The 16,518-nt window shown below is 46.3% G+C and overlaps 1 protein-coding gene across 1 annotated transcript in view; it reads right to left on the reverse strand.

Moving 5' to 3' along the window:
- Positions 1-12,805, reverse strand: part of KCNK2 (potassium two pore domain channel subfamily K member 2) — a 122,052-nt gene extending 109,247 nt beyond the window's left edge. Inside the window, exons 1-2 of the mRNA XM_042976744.1 lie at positions 12,692-12,805; positions 9,325-9,635 (exon numbers count right to left, since the gene is read on the reverse strand). Of these exons, the coding sequence (XP_042832678.1) occupies positions 9,325-9,635; positions 12,692-12,737 (357 nt within the window). The 5' untranslated portion in view covers positions 12,738-12,805. The remainder of the gene's footprint in view (positions 1-9,324; positions 9,636-12,691) is intronic.
- Positions 12,806-16,518: the final 3,713 nt, after the last annotated feature.

Consider the following 16,518-nt stretch of genomic DNA (forward strand, 5'->3'; position numbering starts at 1 on the left):
ATATATTTGAAGGGATAAATGTAAATCTATGTATCTGTTATGTGATGTTTTAATTTAACACTAAAAAGGAAACTATCAAAGTATAGGAATGCCACCGTGATCTTGAAGACTGTGAAGTGTTCAATGTTCAATTAAATTTTTAAAACCTCACAAGCCTGGGTAAAAAAAAGGCATACAAATGAGGCTTGAGATTCATTCAACCTTGTTAAGTGAAAACTAATGGATTTGGGAGAAAATAAACCAGGCTCCCCTTTTCAAACAGTGTTTTCAATAACCTAGAAGAAGCCTCCAGAGTCACTGGGATTCTTTGCCTGAGGACATCATTCAACAATGCCAACAGAGAAAAAACTAGAAAAGTAACAGAGAGGTAATAGAAATAAAACAGAGGGGAAGAAAAGGAAAAAGAGAGAAGGCGGGGCACCTGGGTGGCTCAGTCAGTTAAGCGTTCGACCTTAGCTCAAGTCCTGATCTCACGGTTTGTGAGTTCGAGCCCCGCGTCGGGCTCTGTGCTGACAGCTCAGAGCCTGGAGCCTGCTTGGGATTCTCTCTCTCCCCCTCTCTCTGCCCTTCCGCTGCTCACCCTCTCTTTCTCTCTCTCTCTCTCTCTCTCAAAAGTAAATAAACATTAAAAAAAAAAAAAGAAAGAAAGAATTAAAGCAGAGACCACTCTTGCGCTAAAGTATGACTCGTCCTCTTTGGAACATTGCCCACAGCTCAAATCGACACTTATCGAAGTCTGAACTGAGCAGAAAGCAGTTAAAAAAAAAAAAAAAAAAAAAAAGATAAGTAAAATAATCAAGGGCCCACTCTAAGTGTTAAGGAAGAGATTACAAAACAAAACTATTCGAAAGGCAGAGACCTAAGACACACATCATCACAGATTTTCAAAGCAGGGGAGCTGCCTGAGAACGAATTCTAAATGTGGTAAGGGATAAAAATGAGAAAGATAATGTCGCTATCTTTAGAAGGGAACCACATGACTTAGTCCACAAAGTTCATCAGGCAAATAAATGGCCTAAAACTTGATAAAGGATGTAATGTTATGAAAGATCACGTGAAAAGTAAAACTTTATTGAGTAGAATGCAAGACACATATCAAGAGAAGGTACACGCTGAAACGCAATGAAATTCAAACAGTGTAGATAATTAAGTTTCTGAATATGAGATCCATGCCAGCTTCTTCCTAACGTCATGACGCCTGAGCGTCATCCCTTTTAAAAGCCATCCCTTTTAAAGCTGGTTTTGTGGAAGGAACCATGGCACTCTTTGCCAACATCCATCGGTAGCACAGTTAAGAGTAGAGATAGTGAGCTAGTTGAACTACTGTTTACTGTTCTTGATCCAGCTGGGATATTCAAATATTCATAAAAATGAAAAGCAGAGAAACAGCTGAAAGAGATAAAAAAAAAATATATCACCTCATTCTCCTACTGATAAGGATATTACCTAAGCTATGTGGGGATTTAAACGATATCTAAAGCCAAGACGTGAAATATTCCCGAAGCATCCCCTACACAAGGGTGTGCAAAAAATGGAGCCGGTAAAATGGCCTGCGTACCCGATCCCATGCATGTGAAATTCTGTGTGGAAATACGTGTGGGTCTTGGCCACCTCTCGGTGGAGGAATTTTAGATGTTTACTTTTTCCTTTGCACCTTCTTGTATTACCTGGATTTTGTATGAGACACGATTGTTACTTTGTGAATGTCAGAGAGCATGAACCTATGGGCAGGAAGGGGCGGCAAACAGGAGTTTGTTCACTGACAGTAGTACATGGGCGAGTCCTAGGGAAACTGGAAATTGACAAAGTCTTCTTTAAGACCTCTGTATCTCCCTTGATGCATCATTCCCTCTTGTAATTCTCAAGACTGCATTCCTGAGTAATCTTCTCCACCAAAGCCTAGTCGTTTAAGTGCCTCCTGGATAGTCTGCTAAAATAATCCAAACTACAACATTATGACATATACAAGAAGTTGACACATTAGACTATCTGCAGTGCTTTTTCCAGAGATTAATCCAGAGAACAAGAAGGGTAAAGGCACTGATAAGAAAGCCCTTTTAGGAGCTTTCTGGACAAGTTATTGTGTCCATAAATAAAATGATAAAAGGTGACTGTTTGCTTTCCAAAACTGAAGCCCAATATTTAACAAGCTGGATGCTTATACAAACTGGAATGACAACCACCAAACTATCATGTATAGAATCATGTAGCATCACTCACTACCATATCCAGTCAGCTCTAAACTCTGCTTTTAATATGCCAAACCATCCCATTTGCCTTTAAGAAAGTCATAACCTCCAACACAGACTTCCCCATTTAAACACCTTCAAAACCTCCCATGCTGAGAGACATCCTTCTTCTTTTTCTTAAAGTTTATAGTTTATTCATTTTGAGAGAGAGAGAGAGAGAGAGAGAGAGAGAGAGAGAGAACAAGTGGGGGAGAGGCAGAGAGAGCCAGAGAATCCCAAGCAAACTCTGCACGGTCAGATGCAGGACTCAAACTCGTGAACTATGAGATCATGATCTGAGCTGAAGTTGGATGCTTACCCAAGTGAGCCACCCAGGTGCCTCTGAGAGATTTCTTAAATGTTTTCTTTAAAGGGTTCCCTAAAGACAAGGAAAAATAAAACCCTAAGGGGTTTGGGGGCACAGGGTGACACAGTTTCCTCAAATGAGAGCTGTGTTCCTGAAATGTTAGGTTGTGAATCAATAATGGACCTGAATTTTGGATTTTATTCCTTAGAGGCCTCTACCTGTTGAAGTGCTCCTAGGGTCATACCAGGATCTCTGCTTGGCTCAAACTGTACTCATTCCCCAGGTGATTTCATCCAATGGCTTGATTTGAAAAGCCTTCTGTAAAATGATGACTTCCGAATATGAACCTTCAGCCTGACCCCTCCCCTGAACTCCAAACCCACATTTCCAGCATCATTTTTCCTACACATCCCATTTCCCACTCAGCATCCACTCTTGGATCTCCTCAGAGGCATCTCAAATTTAACATGGTTGTGTTGGCCTGGAATCTGCCTAAGCTGTTTTGCTGAAGTACCTGCACAGAACTGTCCCCAGCGTGTGAGACATGCTGACCAAGAGTGTCGCTTTCTAACCGTGGCTTGAGTAGCTTCTGGGGGTTAGGACCAGCTTGTCGGCATTATTTGTTGGTAATGGCGTGACGGATGATTTGCACCTTGGTGAGCCTCTTGAAAAGTTCTGCCACTGAGGCTGGCTACCCAGCCAGAAAACACCTTTGTGAACAGCAGGGATATGATCAGCCAAGACCTGGTTCCAAGGTATTCCATGCACATACTGGTGGCTCTTGACCGAAGTATGTCCTGGCCTGGCAGAGGGAGGCCTTGGCTGTGATACAACCTTTGCCTACGGTGCCCATCCTTGCTGTTGTTACATTTCATCACTTTCCTGCCTTGGAGATCTAGAAGTCCTATTATTTGGGTCCTGAGAATCTTTTCAATAACCCAACCCTGTCTAACTGACACGGTCAGTGCAATGTCCAACCCTAAACGCCTGACATCATCCCCTAACCAGCTCCTCCTGCACTTTTTCTCACGTCTGCAAATTGGGAACTGTATTCTTTTAGATCCATAGGACAAAACTTTTGGTGTTTTCTTTGACTCCTCACCCTTGCACTGTAAGTCTTCTCCATTGGTAAAATCCATCGGCTCTCTTCAAGTGTCTCCAGGATCTGACCATATCTCATGGCCCCCTGCTACCACGTTGGTTCAATTCAAGCTCCCCCCTCATCTATCACAAGGGTTATTACAACAGCCACATAACAGTTCCTTCTGTTTCTGTCCACGGCCTCCAGCAATCTCTTCTCAACTCAGCAGGCAGAGGGATCCTGGGGAAACAAGCCAGAGCAGGACACTCATGTGCGCCAAAAAGCCAACTCCATATTATAACTTACAAGGCCCTACAGGGCTTGGCCCTCGCTACCTGTCTGATGTCATCTCCTACCACTCCCTCCTAGCATCCTTGCTGTTCCTGTACCTGCCAGGGACACTCTTGCATCAGGGAGGGCATCTCTACTGCTGATCCCTCTGCCAGAGTGTGGTTCCCCAAACCTGGCTGGTTCCCTCACTCCCTCTACTTAAAAGTCACCATATTAGTGAAGCTTCCCCAGTGACCTTATGTAAAATTAATCACCAATACCACCCAACGTTTCCTAACCTTTTTCGCTGCTTTATTTTTTCTCCTGAGACTTAACACTATCTAACACATCCTCTTCCCTCAGCAGAATGTAACCTCACCAAGGCCAAGAGCTTTCATCTGTCTTACTCTCCACTGTACTTCTGTACCCAGGACAACACACATAGCAGGAATGCAATGAAGTGGTCTTGAATGAATGATTATATAATTGATATAAAACAACGTTTTTGGTTTTGTTTTTAAACTTCACTGGCATTCTAGGAACATAACCAAGTGTCTCAATGGCACATCCACCCCGGGTGGTGAACAGGCTCAGGCTGAAGTCCACCCCCCTGGTACGGTACAGTAGGCCCTGTTGTACCTTGTTAGACTTGCTGAAGCCCCTGCCCCTCAATCTAGATCATTCAGTTACTGGAGCAAATCATGCCCCTTCTGCCTAGAACATTTGCTGATCCCCTTGTCTTCCCCTAGAATCCTCTGATTCCGCACTTAACATCCAGTTTCCCTTCTACCTCTTCTCTGTGTCTTCCCGACTCTCACTAAGTGGTTAATTTCTTCCTCAGTTGTCTAGCTCCAAACTCTAAGCACTTCTACTGTAGCTGTGTTTATAGCGGTCTCCTCCACTTGTCTTTGGAAGGAGCGCCTTACGAGAAACTCTGTTTTTTTCCATCATTTTACTTGCCCCATACCTCGCACGAAGGTCAACACATGCTCAAAAAATGCTGCTGAATGATAGGAGTAAAAACCAAACTGAGAAGAAAGGAATAGTGCAAAGAGAATATAATCCCCTCAGCAGGAGGGCTTCAAGAGATGTAGGCCTGAGGCTGCCGTATGACCTCATGCAAATGCATCAGTTTCTTCACCCCAAAATAGGCAGAATACCCTCCCTCCCTACCTTGCAGCGGCTGTGTGGCTCACGTGAGAAAATAAAAGTCAAATCTCCCATGAAGTATTTTTATTATCAGTGTAGAGATCAGAGATTTACCCTGTCTTTTTAGTCCCAGAATTGATTCAGCAAACACGTAAATAACTAGGTTGAGGCCAAGGTGTATCTACTGTAACCATGCCTCTACTGGTTTGCCACATTCAAGCAGGAGAAAACCAGGAAGTGCTCTCCAAAAAGAATATTAAAATCCGGGTTATATATGCTCCATTTTTATATGGAGAGAGAGATAGGTTATATAATATACATCGCTAGGTACGGAGAACTGTAATTCCATATCCGTTACACTCTGATACATAGAATGACAGGAAGCTTTACGGCAAACAACGTTTGTTAATTTTTTTAGAGGTAGTAAATACAGGACCTTAGAGCGTAAGCTCTGGAGTCCGTCCACTTAGGTTTAAATAACAGTGCACTCCACCACTTTGTACTCTTGGAAAATTAAGCTCCCTCTGCCTCAATGTGCACCTAAGTTAAATACAGATAATAAGTCACTTAGCTCATATGGCTGTTTAAGAGTTAAATGAGACAATACACAGAAAAGGTTAGCACAGTGCCTGGCACACAGTCAGTGCTCATTAAATGTTGGTTATCGTTAATGGTATTCGTGGCTTTTAAAACTTCAGAGTGTTTGCAGGTGTTTTTCTGTACTGACACTAATTTAAATGTAACGGATGTTGCAAATCAAAGTGGTCAAAGCACTTCAGCCCAGCAACGATGCCTTTGTCTTGATATCTCTGCCCCCTCTTCAATCTTGCCTTGGCGGGCTGATGTCAAGATGGCACTCAGAGGGGATGCACATGCTGGGACTAGGTAGCAGAAGAAGCAGGTGCTCTCGTGAGCCTTAAGTCTCCGTTTTCTTTCCCTTCCCTTCCCTAACCCACCCTCTGACAAGCACAGCCTGGTATGAAGTTACCATAGCCCAGGCAGAGGTGTAATTAATAATCTGGGGCCTGGGGCCAAATTAGTTTAACTGTACCTGACATTGGCCTTACAGTCTGACTACCCATGTCCTCCTCCTTCCTCACTCTTTTCATGAAAGAAATCCAGAATTCCTTCTCTACTAATATGAGGACTGAACCTCTAACTTCTCCAGTTGATCCCCCTCTCAGCACTGAAAAACGCCGAACCCCGAAACAGCAGAGACTCCTGGGAATAACAGCAGATCAAGATTCCGAGGACCTGAACACTCATCCTAATAATGGTGTCTGGAATAAGTCACTGGGACTGCTGTGTGTTAGCTTCCTTGCCCTTCATGCTGTGACAGCACTGTCTAACATACCTACTCGTGAGGTTTTAAGGGATGATTAAATGGGAAAATAGATGTGGGAAAGACCCAAGGACACTTACGAGGATCATATGAATGAGATGTAATTCTAATATAAGATTACTGGTGGGGCACCTGGGTGGCTCAATGGGTTAAGCATCCGACTTCGGCTCAGGTCACAATCTTGCAATCTGTGAGTTCGAGGCCCACGTTGGGTTCTGTGCTGACAGCTCAGAGCCTTGAACCTGCTTTGAATTCTGTCTCCCTCTCTCTCTCTGCCTCTCCCCGGCTCTTGCTCTGTCTCTCTCTCTTAAAAATAAACATTAAAAATTAAAAAAAAAAAAAGATCACTGGCTTATTTGCCTTTCTCCCTATTTAAACACCGATCTCGGTCTCTGAAACCATGCCATTATAAACATCTCTTTTATCAGAAGAAACTTTATTCAAAGAGAATAAAATAATCTATTACATCTATGGGGTTATAAAGATGAGTGATATGGCAATAAACAACAGGCAACTTCTGAATAAGCATAAAATACTTGAGATTTTTAAGAGGCAAAAATTCTCATCAGCCGTGAATATTAATAAAGCTAAAATAGATTCCTGTGTGGGGCGGAAAGAAAAAGATTAGGTCATTGTTGAGCTCTGCCTGTATCCCTTCCAAAAACAATATAGCAAAAATGACCAGTCTCCACCTCCAGATTGTCCCCACCTGCCAAGCCCTTCAAGTTATTCTCACAGGTATGAATAGATCTAGGTAATATTGAACAGTAGGACCAATTTCAAATCCATACAGGGTTTCCTTCAGCATTGTCCTGAAATTCCAGGCATTTCTTTTCCCAGCTCAAGACCAATCACGCCACTTCAGATGATAAGAACGCAACTATCTGAATCAGACGCTTCAACCCCATAAAGGGACAGTGGGGGGAGGGGAGGGGTGGGGCAGCGAAACTAAGAACAGCAAACAAACCTAACGCTTTGCGATATCCTGAATGCTGCACAGGGATTATCTCTTCACTGTTCACAGCAACCCTGTTTGATAGATAGACTTCCCTCATTCCAGATGGATCATTTTAGGCTTAGAGAGGAAAATTACTTGTTCAGGATGACACCTCTAGAAAAGTGCTCAATTGGGGTTTAAAACACATCCTATCTGATCCCAACATTTAGGCTTTTACCCCATGCTACTTCCAAGATAATTTAGAGCTCTTCTTTTAAAATCCTAGGGAAATGGGAATTCTTTTCTTTTTTTTTTAATGTTTATTTCCTTTTGAGAGAGAGATGGAGAGAGAGAGAAAGCGGGGGAGGGGCAGAGAGAGAGGGAGACACAGAATACAAAGCAGGCTCCAGGCTCTGAGCTGTCAGCACAGAGCCCAATGCAGGGCTTGAACCCATAAGCTGTAAGATCATGACCTGAGGCAAAGTTGGAGGCTTAACTAACTGAGCCACCCAGGGCCCCATCTTTAAGATTATCTGAGTACCTTTTAGAATTCTGTGGCACAAAGACAGAGTGAAGAGAAAGTGATCTCATGTAGGAACAGGTAATGGGGTAGCTGGGACAGTGCTATTAGTTGGCAGGTCCATTGTCAATACTGAAAATATTGCCATCATCTAAAAACAGTACTGGATTCAGTATGCAAGTGTCTGAAGAGCCTTTCCAAAGTGTAAATCAAATAGGTGAGACGCAAAAGTGTCTGAATACAGTAGGAGCTAAAGAAGAGTTAGAGGACAGTACCTTTGATAGCTTTCAATGAGACTTGAATAGGAACTTGTATGTGCTTTCTACAAACAGACAGGGGCATGAAGGGCAGAGGTAGCATTTGGGGATCTATGGCAAAAGGGAAGTAAGAGCGAAAAGGCCTTCGAATAGGAAACTGGATTAAAACCAGTAAGAATTTCTTCCTTCAATCTACAATTCCAACTCATTCAAATGATGTAAAACCAAATATAAGATGAGGAAAAACATGATTCAGATCATTTCGAGTCCAATTTGACTTACACCAGTTAAGCAAAGTAGGTTCTATAAGAAAATGAGTATCTGTACATTTAAAATGTTTGCAACAACCAGTCAGATCTCTCCTTGAAAGAACAGTCTGGGGCTCCTTCCTTCCCGATTCTTGGTTTGACCAATGAATTGTTTTACAATCTACAACAGAAGGAATCTACGACAAAAATACAGCCATTTCCAAGGAGCCTAACTGAAACTTTTAAATCATTCTGCGATTAACTTTTAAAACAAAATATTTTTCCATAAAGATACTGTCCCGCCATTATAGAGCACGCGTAAATTATTTTTTAAGATGCAAAAACTCCGTTTTTCTGTGTAATAGTAAATTGCTTTCAGCTGGGGTTTAGAGAGGCAAGGATCAATCATTTCTCTCTGGGCACCTGAAAAGGCAGTTATCAGAGTGATACTTTGGCTGGGTTAAAGAGGTGAGCTACAATCTGTTACCCACGAGGGACACCCGTCTCAAGAAGGTCATGCCACAAGCTCATCGTTTGTATCTTATGACGGCCTGGGGCGTGATTAAAGCACTTTTCTGCCTTGGGTTTTCCACTCCTTTGCCACAGCGATGTTTGTCAGTCGGCAATGATAATCTAACCACGAGGGCCCTGGCCAAGGCAGCCCCACGTCCCCCGGGTGTCCACTGGCAGTTCTGACAGGGCAAAGGAAGAGAAATCAGGGAGACAGTGGGAGAGAAGGAGCAGCAGAAGATAAGAAGGAACAGGAGGGAGCAATTAAGGCGAAGCAGAAGAAGACAGAGAAGAAGTAAGACAAGAGGGAAGACGTGCAGAAAGGGGACGGCTAAGCCAGAAGGAAGTCAATGCCGAAGCGAAAGTGGAACAGGGCCCCCACGGGTGCACCACTGTGCTACCGGTAGCCTCCTCTTACTGCTACATTTTTCCCCGGAGAGGAAGCAGGGTAACAACTCCTCTGTGCCGTTATTACCTGGATGAGTTCGTCCAGCTCGGTCGAATTGACACAGGAGTGCTGGGAAATGAATGTCTGCTTCTGGATCACAATGGTGGTCCTCTGTGAAATCTCATGAGGCTGCTCCAATGCTTTGAACACGGTGGCTCCGATGATCAGATAGAGGACAACCACCAGGAAAATCGTGGAGACCGTCTTCCATTTCATAACATTAATGGTCGTGTCACTCTCCACCCGGGAAGCAAGCACTGTGGGTTTCGTGGAAAACGAGAGCCTCGGTTTGGAGTTCTGAGCGGCAGATTTAGGGTCCAGCAAGTCAGGTGCCGCCACTGACAACAACAGAGAGTGAAGGTTAGGTTGGAGAAGGGTACGGGGGTAATGGCTGGGCTTCTTTAGGGGATGAGCAAAGGCGGACTCAGCTCCGCTGCTCTCCTGGTGGAAGCTCTGGAACCAACCTGAGTGTTCCTACTGGATTGCTCTGGGACCGTACATAAAGGTTCAAGGACAAGGGGCGGGGTCTCAGCTCTCTGCTGCTATTGGGGTTCCAGAGCCAAGGAAGGAAACAGGAGGTGGACCAAGAAACTTACCAAAAAAAAAAAAAAAAAAAGGTAAGATGCCTGAGCTCTTCCTCATGAACTTTTAAATTTACATCTATTCACCGTTGCTAGTCAGCAAAGACTGAACTCCTAAGAGTTGGTGGTACTAAACGATCTCATGAATGCTCATCAAGAAGGTTCACGGACTATTTCTGTTCTCAAGAACTTAACCCTCTGTACCACAAGCAGTTGACATCAAGAACATTCTTTGTTTTTATTTAGAAATTCGTTGTAATAAAGGGATTGTATTATAAGTGAATTTGTGATCCAAACATTGTTGCTCAAAGTAAAACATTAGTCATTTTCTGGTAAAACATGATGGGAAGCAAACCACTCAATTGCCCAATCATTTCTTTGTTGCCTACCCTCTAAAGTGATTCATGATTAAACATTCTCTACATCTTACTTTTCAATCTCTGGCATCTTGAAAAAAAACAGAGTATTGCTACCTCTCTGGCACCATCCTAGGTGCTGCTAAGACATGAGAAGTTGCTTCCATGTCAACAGTGAACGTTATCCAGAACAAAGAATTTAAAACCTTATCTTACACCTTAGACCCTCCGTACAAAGTGAATTGCCCCATTAGCGTGGATTTATGTGTTCTCTTACAAATTCCCATATACTCTGAGGTGACTCTAAATCCATTTATGATTTATCTCAGCTGCTCAAAAATATCATTAATGGATTTCTTCTTAGAAAATACAAAGATACTAGATTTTCACTTGCTAAGGAGGGAATAAGCTAGCTACTACAGAATGTTTGATTGGAAAGGCAACATTGAACCAAAAGAGTTAATGGAATAGCCAAAAAACAAAACAAAACAAAACAAAACAAACCACCAAAACAAAAACCCAAGAACAAAAACCAGGGGGACCTGAAAAAAAAAAAACAAAAAACAAAAAACACCGACTCAAGCAGAACGATCAATTTCAGAGTCCACAATTGTTATAGATAGAAGTAAAATTGCTTTGGTGTCTATAATAAAAGCCTAATCAGAAAGAACACTTTCAGGTAAGTATATGAGACATCACTGCAGAACTGAACCCAGAGACCCTTACAGGAACCGGAAATTACTTGAGAAGGAGAAGAGAATGGAAAGTGTCCGTTTTCACAGGGCTGGGGTCCCTGCCCTCTTGACCACCACTGGTGGTGGGACTACCTGTTTGAGTTCCTAAATCTTCCACTGCCCGTGACAAAGAAGCTTTGCAAACAAAGCTATTTGAGACACTAGCCCTAAGCAGTGTTGCACAGTGATGGCAGATAAGAGAGGGCGCCTCAAACCAGCAAATCAAACCCCTGAACGACTCTGACTTCGAAGAGATGAAATCAGAGCTCTGACAGAGTAGCTGCACCCATGGCTCCAAGTGGAGATTCCACATATATACGGCTCATTTCGGCAACTTCCTATGGTTCAACCTGCTGTATACAGGTATGAACACGTCTCCCTCCTGATGCAGTCCCCTGCTCAGAATAAGGCCACAAACTAGTAGACACCTTTAACAGAGTTAAATGTAACATTCAACACCTTTATAGTTAGAAAGGCAACTTCACTCAAAATTAGCACTATGTGTTCAATGTTCTAATCAAAAATAACTTTTTTTTAATAGACATGCTGGTAACAGCTGATATCACTGTCACCTGCCGACTAGCTACCCGGTTCCACCTCCAAGCTACTTAATGTGTCTTGAGTGAAAAATAAAGGTCGTAATCTAAAATTAAGCCATCTTCGGAATAAAAATAACAGAAATCCACATTATCTCTCTGAAGAAAGCTTTCCAAGCCTTTCCTCTCCAATTCTCTGTGCTCTTATATTTCTGGTTTTTCACACCAAAGGTTTCGGGTCAGCAGAACTGGAGAACACGGAGACTTTACCTTGAGGCCCCCAAATCCCAATCCCAAATCCCAACACCACACTAAAACATCATAATTATGTGCTTTTGGGGGAAAGAAACAGATATGTTTTTAGAAGACTGTGTGTGTGCATTAAGCTAATACATTTCCTGCTGAAGTTTAATTCTTTGAAGCTATTGCCTTATTTTTTTAATTAGCAGAAATATATATAAATGCACATTTGGCAGACGGAATGGACAGCAATTGGTGAAATACCAAAATAAAAAACAACAGCCTTTCCTCCCCAGCTAACATGGGCAAGGAACCTCTGTGTTTGCATCTCCACGCCGTCTGATGTATGATCGGGCAGGGGTGCTCCTTAGAACAAGGAATCAAAGAGTCGTCCCTTCACACACTGTCATCACCATCGCTACCTCCCTCCTCTGCCACTAGCACATCACAGTCTCCTCTTAATCCCGGTCTCCCATCCTCACACGGGTATGCCTTCTACGCGCCGGGCCCGCGGCTGACGACTCAATAGCAAGAGAAATGAGCTTTTTTTTCAGCACCACCGCCTGTCCCACCTCGCAAGGGGCAACAAGTGTGACCGGGGTCACCATGCGTCCTGCCGGTCGGCTGGTCCCAAGGGCTGACCCTCCTCCTCCTTCGGAAACTCCCTTAAGGTGTCCCAAACCCATAGCCTAGGCAGATAGATGCCAAAGCCCCAGGCACCAGCGGGAGAGGGGGTGGGGGAGAGGCAGCCAGCAGAGGAGCCGGGGATCGATCTGCCTCCAAGCCGAGATTACGACCCAACACCTTGGACGGGAAACGAAGGTGGAGAACGTCCGCTTGCTGCCAGCGGGGCATTTGCAGCCCTCCCACCAGTCCCGGCTGGGGAAGGAAAGCGCGGGGCGGGGGGTGGTGGGGGTGGTGGTGGTGGGGTTACCCGGGGGTCTCACCTCCTGCTCTATAGCCGGGTCTCTCCCGCGAGGCGCTGGGAAGCATGAGGCATGCAGCATTCAAAATGTTTTTTGAAAAAGACGGACTTGAAGCTTTTACAAACACGCCATTGTACTCACTTCTTATTCAGAGTCGGGCTGCGCGCTCCGAGCTGCACGGGCAGGCATTTTCCCCGGCTTTGTTTTACAAGGTGGGGAGAGCGGGGCTGGACGCGGGAGGGGGTGGGGGGGAGCGTGAGAAGAAACGAAATCGCGGGAAGGAGGGGACACCGGCGGGCTGGGCAGAGGGCGAGGCCGAGGCCAAGTTGGGCGCGGGCGCCGCCGCCCCCGCACGCGCCTGCGGCCGGGCCCGGGTCACCCGGAGAGCGCGGGCGACCCGGGTCCCGCGCCGGCCGGCAGCCGCCGCCGCCGCCGCCGCGCGCTCCGCCCGGGCTTCCGCGCTGGCCGGTCCCCGGCGAGGCGCGGCGCGGGGGCGGTCGGAGCAGCCCGTGCGGCCGTGCGCCCCGGCGTCTTTGTGCGCGAGCCTCGCTCTGCCCCTCTTCGCATGTCTTTGTGTGTCTCCCCCGGCAAAGCCCTCGGGCCCCGGGGGCGGGGGGTGTGGCACGGGCTCGGCGCGCCGGGCGCCCTCCCGCCCGCGGCTCGGCCGCCCTCCGCCGCTCTCCCTTCCAGGCTCGCGGCTCTCGTCCCTCGCCCGCTCCTTGGAACTCCCTCCCCCTCGCCTCCTCCCCGCTCCCCCCCATCTCCCCCGCCTGGGCTCGCCTCTCCGCACCCCCTCCTAGCCCAACCCTCGCCGCCGTCGCCCCTGCCTCTTCGCCTGGGGCAGTGCCCTGGGGCTCGGCTCACCTGCTTACTCTTCTCGCAGCCCCTTCCACTATACTGCCCCCTCCCCACATCCCCATTCTCACTCTCCATCTTCTTCCAGAGGGGGGTGAGGGGCGTGGGATTGAGCTCTGGGGCGCGGGTCCCAGGACCCCTGCACGTGGACATCCTCCGCTCCCCTTGCTCACCGCCCCCCCAGGGTTGTGCAGAGAAGTGCCCCCATTGGCGCCCTGAGACCCCTGGAGTGGGGTCGGTAATGGGCTGCTGGCTCCTTTCAGCCTACGCCTGGGGAAGTGTTGTCGAGTCACCAGCAACCCCCACCCCACCTCCATGGGGGCAGGACCTGGGCGGCGAGCTCTGATCAACAGAAGGTTCCAAACCAGAAAGGACGGGGAACGCACCGGGAGCTAGGGTGAAGAAGACACCTAGGGATGCAGAGGGAATGGAAGAAAAATCGGTAGGCTCTCAGGGCAAGACCCCTTTGCTGGGGAGAGAGGTTGCAGACGTTCTCGGTAGAGCGCGGAGAGGGAGACCCGGGACATCAGTGTGAACCCCCGCGCTCCCTCACACCTCGGCATCTAGATCCCAGCCGGGTGGGTACCAGACCCCGCCCAGACTCCTAGACTGCTGCGCGGGGGCGGCTGAACGCCTGGCTGCAGGGGTGAGGGAACCGAACCCGCAGAGGAGGGGGAGAAAGCGCGCGGAGTACAGGCTGCAGCTGAAATTGGCTAGTCCCCCCACCACACTCGTGATGTAGCAGAACTTCAGTCCGAGTGTAAACTCTTCCTTCTTACTTTCTCTGCGGGAATCCCCCGCTGACCCCCCATCCCCTCCACCGCTGTGTGTGAGAGTTTATCTTCCAGAAGGGCTGCCTGGCCACAGTGGACCATTTCACCAGCTGCAGGGAGTATTTCCTAGTGAAAGCTGTATACGTGAGAAACTAGTCAAAGCTACAGACCTAAGGAGGTCAGGCAGAGCAGAAACACTCCTGATGGTAAAAAGAACGTTGTAAATCTTTTGCAAACCCGTGGCCATCAATGCTTAAAAATGCCAGGTTATTCTTTAAATTCCAGAATAGATTCAGCACCTCGTTCTCCTGTTAAAGATGTCTTCCTTATTAGGAATTCCTTCCTGCTGGAACTGAAACATGTTTTTCTCGACTTCTGCTCTCAATGTAATCGGATGTCCTTTCTGAAATGTGAATCTGATCCTCTCACTTAAAACCTTTTCAAACTCTCTAGGTTACATATAATTTGCTTCCTGATCTGGCTTCTCTTTGTCATTCCAGACCTTTCTGAGTACAGTCATCTTCCTTCACGTGTCTTCCCCCAGTCCTCTCCCCAACTTTATAGGACTAAGACATTGTATTAGTAGGGTTCTCCAGAGAAACAGAACCAATAGGGCGTGAGGGTGTGTGTGTAAAAGATTTATTGTAAGGAACTGGCTCACACCGTCATGGGGGTGTGAAATCCCCAGGGCAGTTCTGGCAGGCTGGAAACTCAGGCACTAGTGGATGCTCCAGTCTTGAATTTCTTCTTTTCTGGGAAACCTCAGTTTTTGCTCCTAAGACCTTCAGCTGATCGATCGTATGAGGCCTACCCCACATCATCAAGGGTAATCTTTCCTAAAAGTTAACTGATTGTGGAGTGCAACATCTACAAAATACCTTCACAGCAACACCTAGATTAAGTGTTTGACCAAATAACTGGCTGCTGTTGCCTAGCCAAGTGGACACGTAAAACACATCTTGAGACATTATCCTTCCCATCTCCCAGTTCTCTGGAAGTGTCTCCTGAATCCTAGCTACTCAGGTGTCTCACTCTTTGCTTCCCATGCAACTTGGGCTTCTATGTTTGTACTTGTCACATTGTGTTGTGCTACTTCAGACTATACTAGAAGCTCAGTGAGGGCATTAACTGTATCTCTCTGTCCCCCGTAGTAGCCACGATAACCAGTGACTGGTGCTAAACAGGTGTTTGATGAACATCTGAATGAAAGTGTGACTGTGGGACGTCATTCTCCTCAGGCATTTGGAGCCAGGGTGGCCAACACAGATAGGACATGAGATGAATTCACCTCCAGAATCCTTTCTGCCCTATTCCAGGCTTTTTGTTCTCCAGATTACGTGATCCCAAACACTTTGACGCTTGCTTGTTTGTTTAAATTTTCCCCTTTTGCTTAACAACTTGGGGATTCCTTTTTGTTCCATCTGGGTCTTTTGCCAATTTAAGCACCCCTTGTCAGGCACCCGTCCGTCCTCGGTCAAACTGACTAATGCTCACACAGTGGGAGATTAACTCAGAGTTTACATACTCCTGCATGGTGAGCCTCTTTCCAGGATGCACTGAATGGAGGACTCACCCCCAATCCCAAATACTGAATTGTCCTTTCCTCTCCTTTTCTCTATCAGTGCATCTGTAGCAGTTGCCTTCCATTACCCCCTCACATTATTCTCTCATTAGGCACATATATATGGGGGGGGGGCACAAATTTACTTTACAGATACGTTAAAATAAGACCAAAAGAAAAAACCCCAAACTGTAACATTAGCAGAAATCACTGCAAGAAGCCAGCCTCAGCCTCACAAATAACCAGTCTCCACACTGACTTGAGCTCTGCTTTCCACTTCAGCCCCTCACGGCCCCCTCAGCCAAATACTCCTACCGCTTGAAGAACCTTCTTGTGCCAAACACACACTCACTGTGTTTGAAGTGAGGGGGGAAAAAAGGAAGAAGAGTAGTTTGTATCATCGAAGCTGGAGAAACAGGGAAACGGGGTGGCTTATCCTAATTTTAGGCCTGCATTTCTTACTACATACAAATCCCATCAAGAGTGTGATAGGCTAGGTGGACTTCATTTCCTTCATGCGGCAGGACTATACAACACCCCTTAATTTTACTTCAGTGGACAGGAAAACCTGAAATATGTAATGGAAAGGTTGAGCTCCCCGAAATTCTACACTCCCTTCATTGTGGTGCTTTCAGAACTGTTGTTCTGCTCCAGCTAAC

This window comes from Panthera tigris, chromosome F3 (genome assembly GCF_018350195.1).
Source record: "Panthera tigris isolate Pti1 chromosome F3, P.tigris_Pti1_mat1.1, whole genome shotgun sequence".
In the NCBI taxonomy this organism is placed as follows: domain Eukaryota; kingdom Metazoa; phylum Chordata; class Mammalia; order Carnivora; family Felidae; genus Panthera; species Panthera tigris.